Below are 17103 nucleotides of genomic sequence, written 5' to 3'. Positions count from 1 at the left end.
ACTGACAAGAGGCACAGCAACGTGAAGCGAACCACGCAGAACCTAAGAAACTCACAGACTGGATTCTTAAGTATCTTGGAAGGTGAGAATGAGCGATGCTGAGAACAGGGAATTGATTCAAAATGTGTATTAGAAAAATTAGGTTCCCACATCCCCACTACTCCAAAGAAAACCTGAAATTTTTCTCAAAAAAAAAAAACACAGGGGCTCTGGATTTGGGGGGCTCAGACATCGCGGAGGGCAGGTGTGATGTGATACATAGAAACAGGGAACTCAGTGGCTATCAGCGTCCTGAAAAGTGAGGTATGCCCCAGCATCCAAGTCTAGAACGCAATGCTGCCTGGCATCAATGAACGACACCAATAACAAAACTAAAAATATAAATTTCAGGAGGAAAGCCTCAGAGAAACGACAATTAATATCCTTTGAAAGAAAATACCTTGTTGGCATGAAACAACAATAGGATATTGTCAGAAAGGAAAAAGAATTGCATGGGGAGCTCTCGGAATGTGCAAATTCCAGTATCAATGGACAATAAGAGAAACATAACGGAAGTAGAGGAAGAAATCCAGGAGATTTTTAGTAGAAGAAATGGCAAAAAAACCAAAATGCTATAAGATAATGTTCCTGAATGGCTTAAGTCTCTGAAACACTAAGAATTTAATACAATGAATAAAATAAGACCTGCACGAAGGCGTATCATTATGAAACTTCAAAACATCGGAAATAAAGGGAAGATTCTAAAAGTTTCCAAAGAGGAAACTAATAATATATAATACTTAACAAATGAACAAATATATAAAACAAAGCGAAAGGAGTAAGAATGGTATCAGATTTCTAAATACCAACATCTAAAGCTAGAAGGATAAAGCGATAACGACCAAAATTCTGAAGGAAAAGATTTTTCATCCTAGAATTTCACACTCAGCTGACTTCCAATCAATCGCGATGATAAAATAAAGACATTTTCAAGTTCCCGGAGCCTTAAAAAATTTATTTCTCATGCACCATTTCCATGAAGCTACTGCAGAAGGTGCTCCACAAAAAAACGAGGCAGAACACCAAAAAGAGAAAGACATCGCATCGAGGAATCAAAGGCTCCGTCACTGGAGAGAATTCTCAGGATGATGGTTAAGGAAGACCCAGGACAGTCTCTGCGGAAGACTGGGAGAGCAACCCATTCAGAATACAGTGAGTGAACGTGCCCCTGGGGACGTCTACAGAAACATAACACACAAAAGCGAGGCTAAAAATATCGAACAGGCTTGACTTTATAGATAATGATATTAAAGGGTATTTATAGACCTAGACCTATTATTGCACGATGCGGGGAGATGCTTTTAAAAATATAAGCAGATCTAGATTCTTGGCTCGGTAGTAAGCAATATTTACACAGCCATAAGAACGTAAACCTTGAATACAGATGTACCCAAACTTTGAGATAGAATTTTATGGGAAGCATTAAAGAGGAGTACAAGTGTAGAAAAATAAGCTCTAATTCTCATCTTCCATACACGAATTTAAAAGATAAAGTCAAAAATTTATAAATCAATACATATCAATATGTGCATATTATTTAGAAATAAAGATTTAAATTTTCTAAGAAACGAGCTGCCCCGTTGGTGGGACTTTGTTACAGACGCCCCAGGAAACTACGACACATGGTCCTCTCCTTCCTGAGTGTTAACTACTGGTTATAATTGTGCATTCGCTGGTGAGATGGTTTTTTAATAATTTCATTTTCCCATGAGATTATCAGAATTGCAGGCCAAAAAACACTGGAGGCACCCTGGGTGCTTCTTTTTATCTCTGGCGCCCTTCAATCCAAACCTCGTGCGCCTCTTCATCAGAAAATCCTACTTCGAACATCCAAAATCCAACCACTTCTCACCACCTCCACCACTCCAGTCTTGGCTGGAGCCAGCGCCACCCCGTCTGAGATGCTGAGGTTGTCCCCAAGGGGCCTCCCTGCTTTGGTGCTTGCTGTCCTAAGCCAACACAGTGACTAGGTTGGTGCTTTGCATGTGTAAGTCACAGCATGTCATTCTTATGCCCATAATTTTCCACGGATCCTCCAACCGACTCAAGAATAAAAGCCAGAAGCAAAGCCTTTCCAGCGTTACTTCGGGCCCACGCCTTCTCCCCTGCTCACTGTGCCCTGGCCACGTCGGCCTCCTGCTGCTCCTTGTGACACAGACATGCTGTCACCGTGGACCCTTGCACCAGCCATTCCCACTGCCCAGCATGCTCTTCCCATAGCTACCTCACCCCCTGCTGATCCTCAAGCCAGCTTAACGCAAGTATCACCTCCTCTATGAAGCCGACCTTGATCACTTTTAACTGTGACCTGTCCCCGCCCCAGAGCTGGCCCTCCTGACCCCCACTGCTGGCTCTCGGTTTGTTTTCTTCCCTCTATAGCACCTCCTAGCCTGTTATAAAAGTTATATTTTATTACATGTCTTGCTTTTATGTGCCTCCCCAACTAGAATGTAAGCTTTCGGATGGCAAGATGCATTGTCTGTTTTGGTCACGGAGGGACCCCAAGCACCTAAATAGGGTCCAGCACATAGTAGGTCCTCCATAAATATTTGCTAACGGATCAGGGACTATTTCCATATTTACTCATCATTGTTCCCCCAGAATTTATAATAGAGCCTAGCGCGCAAAGTTCTCCGGGAGGTGGTTTTGCTGTTTTTAAATGAAGTGGAGAAAGGAAGGACCTGTTCTGACCTTTCTCTTCCTTCCTCTCCTTCGCCCTCTCCCCACACTGGCTTCTCTGCTTGTGCACTGAAAGTTGGTTATGTCCGCTGAAAGCCTAGCACAAAATGGCCTGCACACAGACTCCCGACTGTACACGTCCAGGAGACAGTCGGCCTGGCCTGCCTGGCCCAGCCCACGCAGCATCGTTTGAGAGGGCAGCTCGGTTGTGCCCCGTGGGTGTGACTGCTACGCCCCTCAGACTGCTCTGGGCCCTGCCAGGAGGTGGCTCAGGGAGACGAGTCGCAAGATGGGTCTTCGGGGGAGGCCACAAGGTCACAAGCTGGTGAACACGCTGGACCTTCTCCTGGGTACAGAGACGCAGAGGAAGGAGCGCAGATTTACCTGCGGCCAGAAACCTTGAACTTCGAGCCTCAGCTCTGCTGACTGACTAGCTGTGGGGCTAGGACAGGTCATTTAGCCTCTGACTTCGATTTCCTTTTCTCTAGAACAGAGTTTCCCTCCAGGTATATTGACGATGAAATGAAATATCAGTTTAACAAAATTTAATTGAATAGTTAAGAAAAATTCGCATAACAACTGGGACAGAATCCAGATCAGACCCAGAGAGCCCCGTGGCTCCCCACGAGCCGTGCTTCACAGCCGGGGTCCTGGTTTCCTCGCTCCCCTCTCCTGCTGTCCTGTGCTCCTGGTCTTAGTTCCTCGCACAGCTCATGTGTTTACCATGCCAGCTTCTTGAGATTCAGAACAGCACGTTACGGTAATACTCGTTTCGAATTTTCCAAGAGAGTCATGATTTAAAATATGTGGTCCTGTTATTCCCATAAAAATCCAAATATCCAAAATTCCAGCGTTTTGGCATGCGAACACTGTCTCCCAGACTGTTCCTTGAAGCCAGATGCAAAACAAAATCTCTTTATCGGAACAGGCAGGACATTCCTTGGTTTGGGAACGATACCCACTGGGATTATTTCTGCCCTCACAGCACCTTGTACGCAGACGCCCCGCCCCCTAGAGCTTGCTGAGTTACAGCAATGCTTCCCGCAGCCAGAAACAGACGGGAGGCCGAGCACCCGGAGAACGGGGACGGTCTGAAGGGACGGACGGGCTGTGGCGTCAGAAGACTCTGGGTGCAGATGGCGCCAGGGACAGGCGGAGGTGGGACGGGCATCGGTGATGCTCGAGAAAACGCTGCTGCCCACAGACTTCCTGCCAGGATGAATGTGGTCTTCGGGGCCAAAGGGAACAGTGAGCCTGATGTACGGAATGTCCCCGTGCCCGTGAACTTTGACACCAGTATAAAACTCGGTTCCATGTTCTAGAGCCGACCTCGCATCTTCCTGTGGGGCACATCCAAAGCCACAGGCACCGGCCCCCTTCGGGGCTTACGCCTCACTTCAGGTAAAAAGGTGACCGGAACGTTGGAAGTGGACCCTAATGTCGGCACCCAGGAGCCCTGGAGAATGCCTTTGAGGAAGGAACTAACGAGGGAGCTGGGGTTCGTTCCAGCGGGGCTGAGGGATGGCTCTGACAGACGTCATTATCACAACCAGACAGTCGCTCGTGAAAGAGGTACCAGCGGTGAGCTAACTTCTCTAAGGGTCAAACTCCAAGTCATTTCTAATATACGTGAGCAAGACGTGGGCCACAACCATGAGCAGATCTCACAAAGACACCTGGGGGGGTTAACGCAGAACCCCATGGTTTGTCTCGTGACCTCGAAGCATCAGCTCTTCCAAAACTTTGATCCGAGCACCAACTCCCTCACGTTCTAGTTCACAGGCAGGAACCATGGTGACAGTCTCGCTCTCGGTATTTCATTTCTTCTGATCACACGTCGGGCTCATACTTGCCCTAACTTTAGAGTCGTAAGAATGAAATCGAAACCAGCCCTTCGAAGTGGCCAGGCTTTCCAGCTAAGAAAGCATTCAAATGGTGATGGCGGTGGGACACACCCACCCTCCTCGCTCAGTTTATGAGTCATGGAAAACCTCTTGGGGTCCTCAGAGGATTATGTGGGGACAGAACAGGTGATGCGCTGCCATTGAATGACCCTCCTGAATACAGGGTTACCTCCTAAGACCAACTACAGGCAGATGATCCGAGCCTGATTTTAGAGGTCATCGTCAAAATGTTCGTTTTCTTTGAGATTTTACATTTCTAATCTGTCTGCAAGCAGAAGCCGCCAATGATTATTCCTTCTTCTAAACGAGATCACAGCCTCACAAGTGACTTATGTATAAGGGTCCCGGGCACACGGCAAGAATAACCCTAGCAAGATGGCAAACCGCTGAGATCCGCTGAACTGCATCTCTTCCCTGAATTCTTGGAAGACCTATCTTGTCCCAATGCACTGGTGAAATGAAGGCCTGGGGTTTTTTCTCTAAGCTTATACTATTAAATTGACATAAGCAAAGTTCTACTCGCAAAAAGGAGAAGTTATAAGTTGAGTTATAAGGTGCTTTGACTGCTTCAAAGTCTTATGCTTAAAATGAAGACAAAAGAATGCTATTGACTGAATGTTTTTATGTCCCCTCAAAATTCCTGTTGAAACCTAATGCTTAAGGTGACAGTATTAGTAGGTGGGGCCTTTGGCAGGGGTAGAGCCCTTTTGAATAAGATTACTGCTCTTGAAAAGGAGACCCCACAGAGCTCCCTCGCCAGCTGTGTGTGAACGAGGAAGTAGACCCTCACCAGACACGGAATCTGCTGGCACCTTCACCTTGGACTTCCCAGCTTCCAGAACTGTGAGAAACAAATGTGTTGTTTATAAGCCACCTGGTCTATGGTATTCCCTTACAGCAGCCCAAATGAACGAAGACAAAGAGACAGGTGTTTCTGCTATAATGTGGCAAATGCAACTCAGTAAAAGCTCATTGACTTGCAAAATCTTGCATTATAAAGACGGAGTTCATGGGGAAAATAGGCTTCAAAATCTATGCGGCCCTGTAATCAGAAAACTAAAAAAATCAATCCTAAAAAATACTAGCGTGGTTAAGGAGACATGCGAAATTGCTTACGAATTTTCTTAATACAGCTATCATGCTAGGGTTTGACATTTAAAAAGAAGATCAAGGCAGTATGATGGGAGGGGTGGAAGGAAGTAGAAGCTGCTGAGTTTGAAGTAAGGGCAAATGCAAAAAAAAAACTGAGCGATAAGCATCCTAAAATGGAGCACAGCCCCCCGCTCCCCGCCCTATCCCCTCCCCCTGCCTCTCCCCACCCCCACCAGAGTCTTCTCAGAAGAGCGGGGAGTGACAAGTACCACGTACAGGACAGAGGAATTCTTTGGAGGGTCCTGTACTCAGTGTGTTGGTGCATTACAGGGTCAAGTGCTGGTGCCTGGTCCCACAAAACATTGGCATATTGGCAAAATTGACACGTGAACCAACGCTACCTCTGTGTCATAATTACATCATTCTGTATTTGCCCATCACACATGAGCCAAACACAAGAGGCAGCACAGCAGCCTGCTCCGCCCCCTTCCAGAGACGTCGTCACGGAGCTATGGTGCCCTGAAGCATGGCAGCTTCTCCCCAGAAACCTTCGGCGAGCGCAGACGCGTGCAGGCAGTGTGCTCGAACCGCTGAGGGATGCTCAGAAGACGAGATTCCCGCTGTCCGCGACATCAGCATTTGGCGAGGGCGACAGACGAGCAAATCGATGTGCGATAAACATCGGGAAAGAGAGACAGACACGGCTCTGTGTCGTCCCAGATGCACCCAGAGCGTTTCTACCTGTTGACTTGGGGGCAGTCACATGGTGTTGTCAGGGGCAACGACCCCAGGCTTAAAGCAGCTCGTAGCCACATCCTGCCTCTCCCAGGAAGTCTTAACCAAGTTACTCTACCAACCCAACGGGTCTGCGTCCTACAAGGTAGAAGTAATGATAATAATTGTACCACTCGTCTCATGTGACATGCGTGAGGCGCTTAGCGCAGCGCCCACCACTCTCGGTGCTGATTCCCGCTCTGCCTCCACCAGAGACAGAGGCGTCCCAAGAAATGGGGACACGCTGGCACCCGAGGGCCTGGGGCTGGTCCGGGCAACGGCGGTCAACTGCACAAATGAATTCTAACAGCACGAACATGGCAATGGAGAATTATCGAAGACAAGTCTCCTTTTATGCCTTTCGATCTTCACTTTCCAGGAAGGGGTGCTGGGACCCCCCCTTGACTGACGAAGACACTGAGCCTCAGAGGAGGCGGGCCACTTGCCCCGGGCCACTCAGCACGTTAGCAGGCGAACCAGGATGCACCAAGCCTGCGAGCCTGAGCGTTTTGGGTGAACTGCATGTGCGCCCGCAGAGCCAGGGCCGGCCAGGGGCTGGACTAACACACCTGCATCCAGCCTGATGGCATTTAAACACGGTTTCTCATTTAGACGCCTTGGTGTTTCTCACACATAAAGTCCCATTAGTTTGCCACGCCTACAAAATACTCGATGTGAGACAAGACGGGGTTATTTTTAAACTGCGTTTCGAACGGAATGCTTGGGAAGACGCGTTTCGGAACATGAGTGACAGCGGACCACGTTTCTGGGGCACTGATTCTGGGAAGAACTACGGGAGGGGCCCTGATCTCGTTATACCTGCCCCATGGTGGGTGATGTCCTGGAGCCCCTCATCCAGCCACAGGCAACACTGCGCTCTCTGTGACTGACATGTGGGGGCAGGAGCCCAGGGCCTGGGGACGGCTGGCCGGACCTGGCTATGAAAGCAGCAATTTCACACCTTCCAAGCAAGTGTGGAGGCGTTCTTATGAGACCAGGCATCAGGGGAGACGGCAGATCACTGAAGGAAAAAATAAATCCCCAGAAGGATGACTAGCGCTGAAGTAATTTTCACTCATCCCGCCATTTTTACCCCAGCTGAAGGCAGGAGCATGCGTCTGCCGACACTTTCAGCCCAAGAAGCATGCTTTCTCTCTAGCACGTGCCTCCCTTGCGTGAAGACAGACACAGGGACGATGACCAGAAAGCAAGGACAGCCCAGCCGCTGCTCCCTGCAGCATGGCCCACCTGCCAGCCGGGCCTCCTTGGTAACCCAGAGAAGGCAGGGGAGCTAGTAACAGCCACCTGCACTTCAGCCGAGTCTTCTGCCATCTGACATCCTCTGTGCACTTCCTGTGTGCCGGGCACTATTCTGGCCTGGGGGGAAGGGTGGCAGTGGGGGACAGGAGAGGAGGGGAAACAAGCCCCTTCTAACCTAGGGGCTCCACTCAAGGAAAGACAGACGACACCCAAGGAAACGAGTCAACCGTCATTCAGAAGCGACAGTGCCACATAGGAGTTAAGAGGGCTGATCACACAGGGCCGGGCAGGGGTTTATCCCAAGAGCACCTGGCAGCTACTGGAGGCCTTAAGTAGAGGAATGAGATGATCCAATCAATGTTTTAAAATTATTCATTTCCTAATTTCACCATTCAACAAATCCTGCAAATGCTTGGGACTCTCGTTTTTCTGATGAGGTGACTGAGACTCAGAGATGTAAGATAATTGTTCTAAAGACCCCCAAATCTAGAAGTGTCAGGGCCAAGGTCTGCACTCAGCACTCCGCCTGCCCACTCTGCGCCAGGATTCCCCACTGGAGGCACACGACCCTCACCCCCCACCCCACCCCACCGATTTAGGACGAACAGGTCCTTTCCACTTCTGACCGACAGTGTGGGTACATGTGACCACCTGCTCTTTAATAAAGGATCATTTCATTTACAGAGAAAGCATTCAAGGCATCAGGTGACAGCTCTTCCAATTAGCGCACGGCACGGCCTCCCGCCCACTTGGGTCCAGCCCTGCTCCGGTCTGGCTTTATTCACTCGGAAAACCAGAATCTGCTCAAGATGCTGGAGGCTCTCAGATTTTTAAGGGTTACTACTGTTCAGACTTTAAGAGTTCATTCTCTCGTAAAACACGGTGTCCAGTCGTACACATCCAAATGTTTCTTAACAACTATTATTTTAAAAAAAGAAGAAGAAAGACTACTTATAAGCCAACTTTGGATTTCATTAAAGTTAGTTCTGGAAAGGTTCGACCTGAATTCTTCTGAACTGCAACGTGGAGATGATCGAGCACTTTGCAAGCCCATCGGACGCAGGCAAGTGTCGGGGGGGAGGAAAGAGCAGAAGCAGCTTGGAGCCGGAGCTCTGCGCAGATGCCCCCAAGCCCGGGAGCCCCCCGTGAAGGGGCCCAGTCCACTCCTGTCCAGTTCCCGGCACACTTACAGTGACCACTGGGAGAATGAGGTGTCGACTCTGCCGCTTGGAATGCAGCCTTGATGGAGGAGATGAAAGGACCACCCCCCCCACCCCAAAAAAAAGGCTCGATGAGACGGCGCATGTGCAAAAAGGAAACCACGCCCAGTCACGGATCAGTTGGGGAAAGAAAACTAAAATAATAGAGAACCACGTTCTTAGAGAACCACACAGGACCCTACATGACCAAACGCTGAGTTGAGAAGGGGCGGATCGGCCAGGGCTGGAGCGGGAGGGAAAAGGCAGATGGGTCGGCAGGAAAACAGCCTCTCCCCGACAAAGATGACCACGTGCTAATCCCAGCACCTGTGAAGATGCGAGGTTGCAACGGCATGAAGGTTGCCGGGTGCGCCTAAGATCGCTTGAGGTGGGGAGGCGAGCCTCGATCATCCAGGTGGGCCTGACATAATCACGAGGGTCCTTAAAAGTGCTTCGAAGAGGGAGGAGGCAGGACGCACTCGACCTGCCGTGGCCGGCTTTGAAGAAAGAAGGGGCCACGGGCAAGGAATGCAGGAGACGCGAGAGGCGGGAATGGGCAAAGAAAGGGATTCTCCCCAGAGGCTGCGGAAGGCGGCCCTGCCGCCACCTCGATCTGAGCCTAAGGAGGCTCTTACCCTCCAGAACGGTGACAGAAGACATTTGTGCTGCTGAAGTCGTTACATTTATGGACGGGAGGACACTCATCTCTGAGCGGGCCTTCTGCTGCTTGGGCATGGTGGCGAGGGCAGGGGTGCAGGCAGGGGGCCTGCGGAGACCAAAGCCCTGCAGACAGGAAGCTCATGGTGTATACTGTGCAAGGAGGGGCTCACCTGCTCGGAGCAGGACCTTGACAGTGATGAGGGCCAAGGTTCCGGTGGCCCCTGAGCCTCAGGGAGGGAGGGCAGCCATGAAGTGCCAGGCCCAAGAAAGCCACTAAGCGTTTTACCTGGGGGCGGCCACGGAACAGCCTGGAAGAGATACGTGCGATGGACCTCTGGGAGAAGCCCCGGCAGGGAGGGCAGAGAGGGCGAACGCCACTGCCTGCCCAAACCCACGGGGGTTTGGGGTCTCCCCCTGTCCTTTCCAGACAGATCACGTGGACGCGGACTGACCGGGACGCAGGTACCAGCAGCTTCCTTCTCACTCAGAAGTCAGGAGAAAACAGCGATCCTGGGTCCAGGGCCCGCCCCGCCCCTGTGAGATGACGGCTCTGCAGCAACGCCCTTCCTATTGTGAGAATGAGGCTCAGGCACGTTAAGTGCCCTGCCCGGTGCCCACCCGAGCGCAACGAGCCATCGCAGGTCTGTGACCCGAGCGGCCGGCCACGCAGTCGGAACCCCGCCCCCGGCGCCGGTACCTGGATGTTGAGCCGCCCTCGATGCGCCCCCAGGCCGTAGCGTTTCACCGTGGACGCGTGGAGCTGGAAGTCTGTGATTTTTAAGGTTTCCAGACCAAGAGGCGGGCAACCTGGAAAGGACAACGCTCGTTAAAAACAAGGACGGCTGCTGAAAGAAACAGGTTTCTGCTTTTCTAAAGCCGCCCACGTGCTTTTCTGTCCTTCCCCCCAAACTCCCAGGGGTCATCGCAGCCCCGCCCAGCGGCGCCGCCGGCGCTGCGGGGACAAATGCGGTGCAGCCGCCGTCAGCATCGTGCCGGTTCTCCCCGGCGCCGGCATCTCCCCGCTGGGTGTTTGTGCCCCGATGTTCCTTCTCCCTGTTGCTGTCTACACTACCCCAGTGTCCCCAGTTTCTGGTGAAGGAACCTTCCACAGGGTGACGCCGTCGGGGAGCGTTATTGGTTAGGAATTTCGGAGCAACCCCGTGGGCTGAGCTCTGCCAATGAATCAGAACTTGTTGATTTTCCTCCGGCAGCTCCCGCCCTTGCGTTGTGCGTGCCAATGTGCGAAGCGATGTAAACGGCGGAAATCCATTGTCCTCTGTTCTTGACAAAGCGGGTAACTTTGAGCGTGGCTTCGAAACACAGTCGGGTCCCAGCTGACCCTGGAATAAGACGCCGGTGCCGGGAAAGCCCCTCGGCCATCGCGCCATCGCCCCCACAGATAAGAGCTGTAACAGCAGCCCCGGGGCTGGAATCCAGGCCTCCTGACTGCTGGGCGGCCGCTCTCACGCCCTGGCATCCGCTGGGACAGTCCCAGTGATGCTACCTCCTTCAAGTCCGACCCTGGAGGAATGAAACGAAAACCCTGCAGTAGCAGTGAACGAAGTCCATTTCCGCGGGAAGTACGAGAAAGTCCCTAAGGTAACAGGCCGTCGGGGTCACTGCCGAGACGGGAGAGCCCCAGGGATCCGGGAGCACCTGGGGAGGTGGGGTGTCTGTCCATCCACGACGAACTCCCGCAGGGGAGAGGCCTCCCCCGTCTCAAGAGGCTGGAGGAGCCCGGGAAGATGGCGGCCAGGGGTGCTCTGCGGGCACCTGGTTAGGAAAGTGAGGGCTGCGGGGGCCCGAGACACCATCTAGTCCTCCCCGTAAGTTCTCAGAAGAGGAGACTGAGTCCTGAGACTTGAGGTGAGTCATCCAAGGCACCGCTGGACCTCAGCTCCTGGCCTCCAGATTCTCATCTCCGGGCTTTCAAACGATGCCACGCTGTCCCCCGGCCCTGCCCACAGCAGCCAGGCGGCGGCCCCAATGGGCGAATTTCCATCAGCTGTCTGTGCCGTGCACAGGGATGCAGATGTGAGCACCCAGTGTGGTGAGGAGTGGGGGGGCGGGGGGGGTCAGTGGTGCCACTGTCACCTGCATGACGCCGCTAGAGAACTCACAGGGCTTCCGGTGGCACCGCAAGCAATGGCTGGCTTCTCGGAGAGGGGGCCATGCCACAAGAGGGGGTCACGAGAATGGGGACATGCAGTGAATGGGGGAACACAGTTAATGGAGGGGGGGTGCAGCAAGTGGGAGGCTATGTAGCAAACGGGGGTTCCAGCAGCGAGCCTGGGAGGCGGCAATGCAGCAAGGGGGTCATGGAGCTAGCGGAGGTCCCTACAGCGAGCACCCCTCACCACCCGAGGCTGAGTCCACAGAGAGTAATCTAGTCACCATCACCGGGTCCTTCACTGGGGTATGTCCTGGACGCCTGGAGGACATTCTCGGTTCCAAACGTTCACTGAGCGATTCTCCATCCTGCCTGCCCGAAATTGACTTCAAGTGTCCGACAACTGAGCAAGGCTCTTTCTTACCCAACTTCCAGAAATCCATGCTGCCTGCCACTACCGGCCATGACAGTCACGGAACCTGCCCCTCAGGCAGGCAGCCACCTGAGAGCAGGTGCCCAAGCGTCCGAGCTGCCCCACATGGGTCTCAGGATGGTGGCCATTCGAACGTGTTCCCATCCCATTCCTTGGTAGCGGAAAACAACGCAGGTGGTGAATTCCGCACACTGCGTCCAGCTCACGCCTTCCATTCATACCATTTAGATAAAGACAGACAGGTGGGCGGACACACATACATATTATTTACTAGCTAATAAAGCAACATTTGCTATCCAAAGCGTTTCTTCCAGAAAAGGAAAATTTCATGTACATACATGAACATTATAATTCGAAAAGGAACTACATGAATAAAATTGCATGTTCATTAAAATTGCTCTCCCGTTGATATGTGGAAGCACCCCACATCTCTCCCCAAGGTACACAAGGGGTGGAAAGTACCCATAATTGGGGTTGGGGGGGGAGGCACATCTAATATCAACTCAAAATCTCAACGCCTGCCCTCTCAAGGGGCTGGATCATCATGCACACCTGGTGAGGGCAGCCTTCCACACAGCTGACGATGCTGTCAGCTGCCACATCAGACAAACGTCCACTCCCGTCACTCTCGAGACGCCGTGACAGCACATGCCAGAAAAGCCATTCCCTCCACCCGCAGCACAGCTGATGACGCCTTTGGTGGGGCACCCAGGCGAACACACACACTCGGCCCGCTCACAAACGCGGTCGTCAGCGACTCCTCATAAGGATTCTGTTTTTCTTACTAGAGGACACTCTCTTTAGAGAAGTTAGTTTTGTTTGAAATCCTTCATCAGCCATGCTACTGTAAAGAAGCTGGAGATGGCTTTACACTGAGAACATGCCATGCCCTTCACAGGCAAAGACGACGTTCCCGCTGCACGTGGGTGGTGCGGCTCCTCGGGCGGTGAGAAACCAACCATGGTTACCTTAAACCGGAAGAGGAATCATCGGAGGGATGGCAGGAATCCCGCAGAAGGGACCAAGGCAGGGACACGGGACAGGTGCAGGGAGAGCCACGAGTTCATCATCCACAAACCATGTGCTGCCAGAGGAACGGGGTGCAGGTGGCGGACCCCCACAGCATCACACCTCTCGGGGGTCTCCACTGGACCTCACACCGCGCCTCCCGGAGAGGGCATGACTCGCTTCATCTCATGTCTGCCTACTGGGAACATGTCCTCCTGTGAGCAGGAGGAATTAGTGCCAGGTCTCCAAGTTCACAGCCGACATGTCCGTGGGACGGGCGTGTGGAGTCGCCTGTCTACGGAAGCCACCTCCCCGGCCCCCGTGGCCTCCGTAACACACCATTTTCCCGTTTCTCTTCTTCCTTCCTCCCTGCTTGAAGGGAGCCTGCAGCACAGGGTCGTAACCCTCTGACTCCCAGAGAGTCTTCCCTCCCCCCGCCTTCAGCCCATTGCCTCATCTACGAGATGTCACACAGGCCACCGACGCCGGCAGCAATCAGATGACACATGCACATGATCCGACACAGAAGCCCACTGGTGAGAGTGTCTGGAGAGCAGCCATTCCCCATGACATTCCACACATCAAGCCTGCCTGGCAGGAGAAGCCCCGCTGGCTCCTTGGCTGCGTATGTGACTACTGCAGCTGACACGCGTGTCCCGGTTGTCCCCCACAGTCTACTACCGAAGAAGCTGTCCAGGGCTGTGGCAACTTCCTCCTCCTCGGAGTCCTGTCCCCGCACGGGCAGATGGCAGAAGCCCCAGCTGGGGTCAGAGACACAGCTCTCACTCGGGAGGCCGCCGCCTATTCCGGCACACCTCCATGCCCTTCCTCCACCACAAGTCTGTTTCACGTCGACTCTCAGTCCGTTCCCATAACCACCGATGCAATTTAGCGCGACAAACATTTCCTGCATCCCCACCTACCGCGGGGCGCCCGCCTACTGCGGGGCGCTGTACCCCGTAATGCTGTATCCCGCTAAGCTCAGCTAAAACTACACGCTAGATCAGCTGAGAGTCACCTGCCTTCCCAAAACCACATTTGGAAACATTTCGTAGTTAGTAAAAAGTTTCAATATAAACTGGTTTAAGCACAAACTCTCGATTCCACCCCGCTTTCTGCAAAGATGCACGAGGCAAAGCTCCCAGGTCAGAATCACACTATTCCCGACAAAAGTTCCTAGGCCCACCTGAACACTGACACTGAAAGTCTGACACAGAAATCTTCACGTTTAGAAAAGTGAAGGCTTTTCCTACACTGAAGGATGGAAAAATAGAGGCAGGAAAATAATGGGCAGGAAAATTATCTTTGGATTTAAAGATTCTAAGTTAATTCGAAACACAGAGTGTCGAAATGTTCTCCATATTAAATACTCAACTCTGAGGAATTTCAACATAGTTCGACCTGATGCATCGTCTTCCTCTTTCTTCTACCCTGGGAACTTCCTCCTCAGGACTTCCGGCAGGTCGACTCATCGTCCAATACAAGCAAAATAGCTGCTCTTCAGTCTCGGGGTCACCCGCCAAGTGGAACAACTCTTCATGGACAAGGAAGTCACAGAGGATAATTAAGAAAACACTGCAAAGCCACCAGCTCCCAGTCCCTCGGGCCAAGGCTCAAGCCCACCTCCTGGTCCCCCAGGTGACATCTGCAGAACTTCCGCCACTCAGGTGCACCCTGGTCTTTGGACACGAGAGGGGACTACTGCTAACATTAGAACCCCAAAGGCAGTAAGCAGCCTTTGAGAAAATCCACAGAATGAACTAGAAAAGGACCCCTCCACATCTTCAATACCAGAACCGCAGAAGGACGGAAGACAGAAAGGAGTCGCAAGTCACCATCCCGCCAGTCCCTGCTTGTCCTTGGCTGCCGGCAGATCCCCAAGACAGTGGCCATCAAACTAACGCGATCCTCACTGGCAACCCGGACAAGCGAGGGCTGAGGGAAAAGAAACCCAAATCTAGAATCCACGAGAAATCGCAGTGCCCATCTCTCATGGTCATTATGAAGATCAATGGCAATGTCTTTAGAGGGTCCCACTCAAACCACAGACAGCAGGAAGAACGGCTGGAACAATGTGCCGGGGACACATGGACATACACACTGCCACAGGGTTGAGCCCAGCGGACTCTGCCAGCCAAAGAACTCCAGAAGCACCGTGAAGTTGGAACGAGGTGTTAGAATTCCTTTGCTTTCAAATTCTCACGGAAACATCCTGCGCCTGTCCAAGTTACTGTCACCTTCCAACACTGAGGACTTTTTCCCATCCTTTGGAAACTCCACTGAGGAAGACGGGGTGCTGCCTTGAAGATCAAGTAAAGTGGAGGGCAAACAAGTGGTTCAAAGCTAAATTTTCATATCTGCAGCTAGAAAGTAACAAGGCCAGAGCCCTGGAGAGAGGCTTCTTTGTTGGGACTGTAACATGTCTGCATTATAAGCAAGATCATGATGTCAACTGGAGAACCAATTAAGAGGCAAAAAGAGCGCTTGAATTCAATGAGGAACTCATTCCCAGCCCCTCACCCTCTGTTTTCCGAGTCCCTGGCCAGGCCGTACCCAAACGGCTCAGGCAGGAACGCAGCCGGGACTCCGCTCTGGGCCCAGCCTCTTCCAACGGCGGCCGGGCCTGCCCCTCAGTGCCCGGGCCTGCCCCTCAGTGCCCTCGGCACAGCTCGCCGCCCCGCCTGCAAAACCAAACACAACCCGCCCTGCCTGCAAAAATGAGCACAACCCTTAGCATCAAATCTACGTTTTGTTGTCTCCAAGAGGAAAAAGACTGACCCTGAGAAGCAGGTGGGTGAGAACAAAAAGGTGTGAAAAGAACATTTCAGGAAGATATTAATTAGGGATTGGCGAAGAGCCCTAATCTGGAAGAAAGAGAGTGACAGTCATCGAAAGTGACTCTACTTTTCTCTTAAAGGCAGTGCAGCTCTCTGAGGATGCCCTGTGCTGAGCAGGCACCATTTCCTAGGCCTGAGCTCATTCCCAAGGAGACAGGCAGAGGGGGGATGCTACCCCTCCTTCCACGACACACACACGCACACGCACATGCACGCACACACATGCACACACAGGCACACGCACGCACGTGCACACTCACGCATACATGCACACATGCACACATGCATGTGCATGCACACACGCACACGTGTGCATGCACAAACACACATGCACACACATGCACGCGCGCACACACACACACACATGCATGCACTCATATGCGCACACACACGCTTAATTAAATCTGTCCCGTGCTGAAATTCTCAGCATTGAAGCCACTTTACAAAATGGATATTAGCTCTAAGGCACATATTGACTGGTCCTTGTCCTCATCACCACTGTAAGTTGCCATAGGAGCAAACTGGCTCTCTAATAACTCAGAGTGCCCACTGCACTTAATGTCATGAAGCCCTTTACGGCCCAGGGTTCCAGGGAGAAGTCAGAATATAGTGTAAAAGTCAGAATTCTAAACCTGGAGCTTCGATCCCAACAGCCCACCCGCAATACTCCAAATCTGTCTGGGAGAAGCTGTTATGGGAGTCAAATCATAAAAATTATTTTTAAAGGGTAATGATTTGGGGAGCAACGGTGCTACCGTGTAAGCAACTGACCTGAGCCAGACCCTCTAAAGGTATTGTCATTTAATCTTCATAACAACCATGAGAGATGGACGCTGTGATTTCCATTTTAGGCATAAACAAACTAAGACTCAAGGGGGCTTAAACAGAGTTAAACAGCTACTAGGTGTCCCGAGCTGCAATTTGAAAATCCAGTGTGACATAAAGTCCCAGGCACAATCTTTACACCAGTTGGTTTGGCCGGAAGACTCGAGAATGTGACACAAACGCAAGCTGCATAGTGTTTTGGGGTCCCACCAGAGGAAGGCGGGGACAGGCGTTGCCAGCTGGCAGAGGGGAGCTCGGAGCCGAGGCCCTCTGGCCTGCGTGA

The 17103-nt window shown here is 52.1% G+C and overlaps 1 protein-coding gene across 1 annotated transcript in view; it reads right to left on the bottom strand.

The window, feature by feature from the left end:
- Nucleotides 1–17103, bottom strand: part of CPXM2 (carboxypeptidase X, M14 family member 2) — a gene marked incomplete at its 5' end in the record, with an annotated part of 94047 nt that overhangs the window by 60182 nt on the left and 16762 nt on the right. The window contains one exon of the mRNA XM_006912874.3: nt 10305–10414. Within this exon, the coding sequence (XP_006912936.1) occupies nt 10305–10414 (110 nt within the window). The remainder of the gene's footprint in view (nt 1–10304; nt 10415–17103) is intronic.

The sequence above is a fragment of the Pteropus alecto genome, unplaced genomic scaffold (assembly GCF_000325575.1).
Source record: "Pteropus alecto unplaced genomic scaffold, ASM32557v1 scaffold74, whole genome shotgun sequence".
NCBI classification, from domain to species: domain Eukaryota; kingdom Metazoa; phylum Chordata; class Mammalia; order Chiroptera; family Pteropodidae; genus Pteropus; species Pteropus alecto.
The sequence above is the reverse complement of the archived record's forward strand: the minus strand, read 5'-3'. Positions and strand labels throughout refer to the sequence as shown.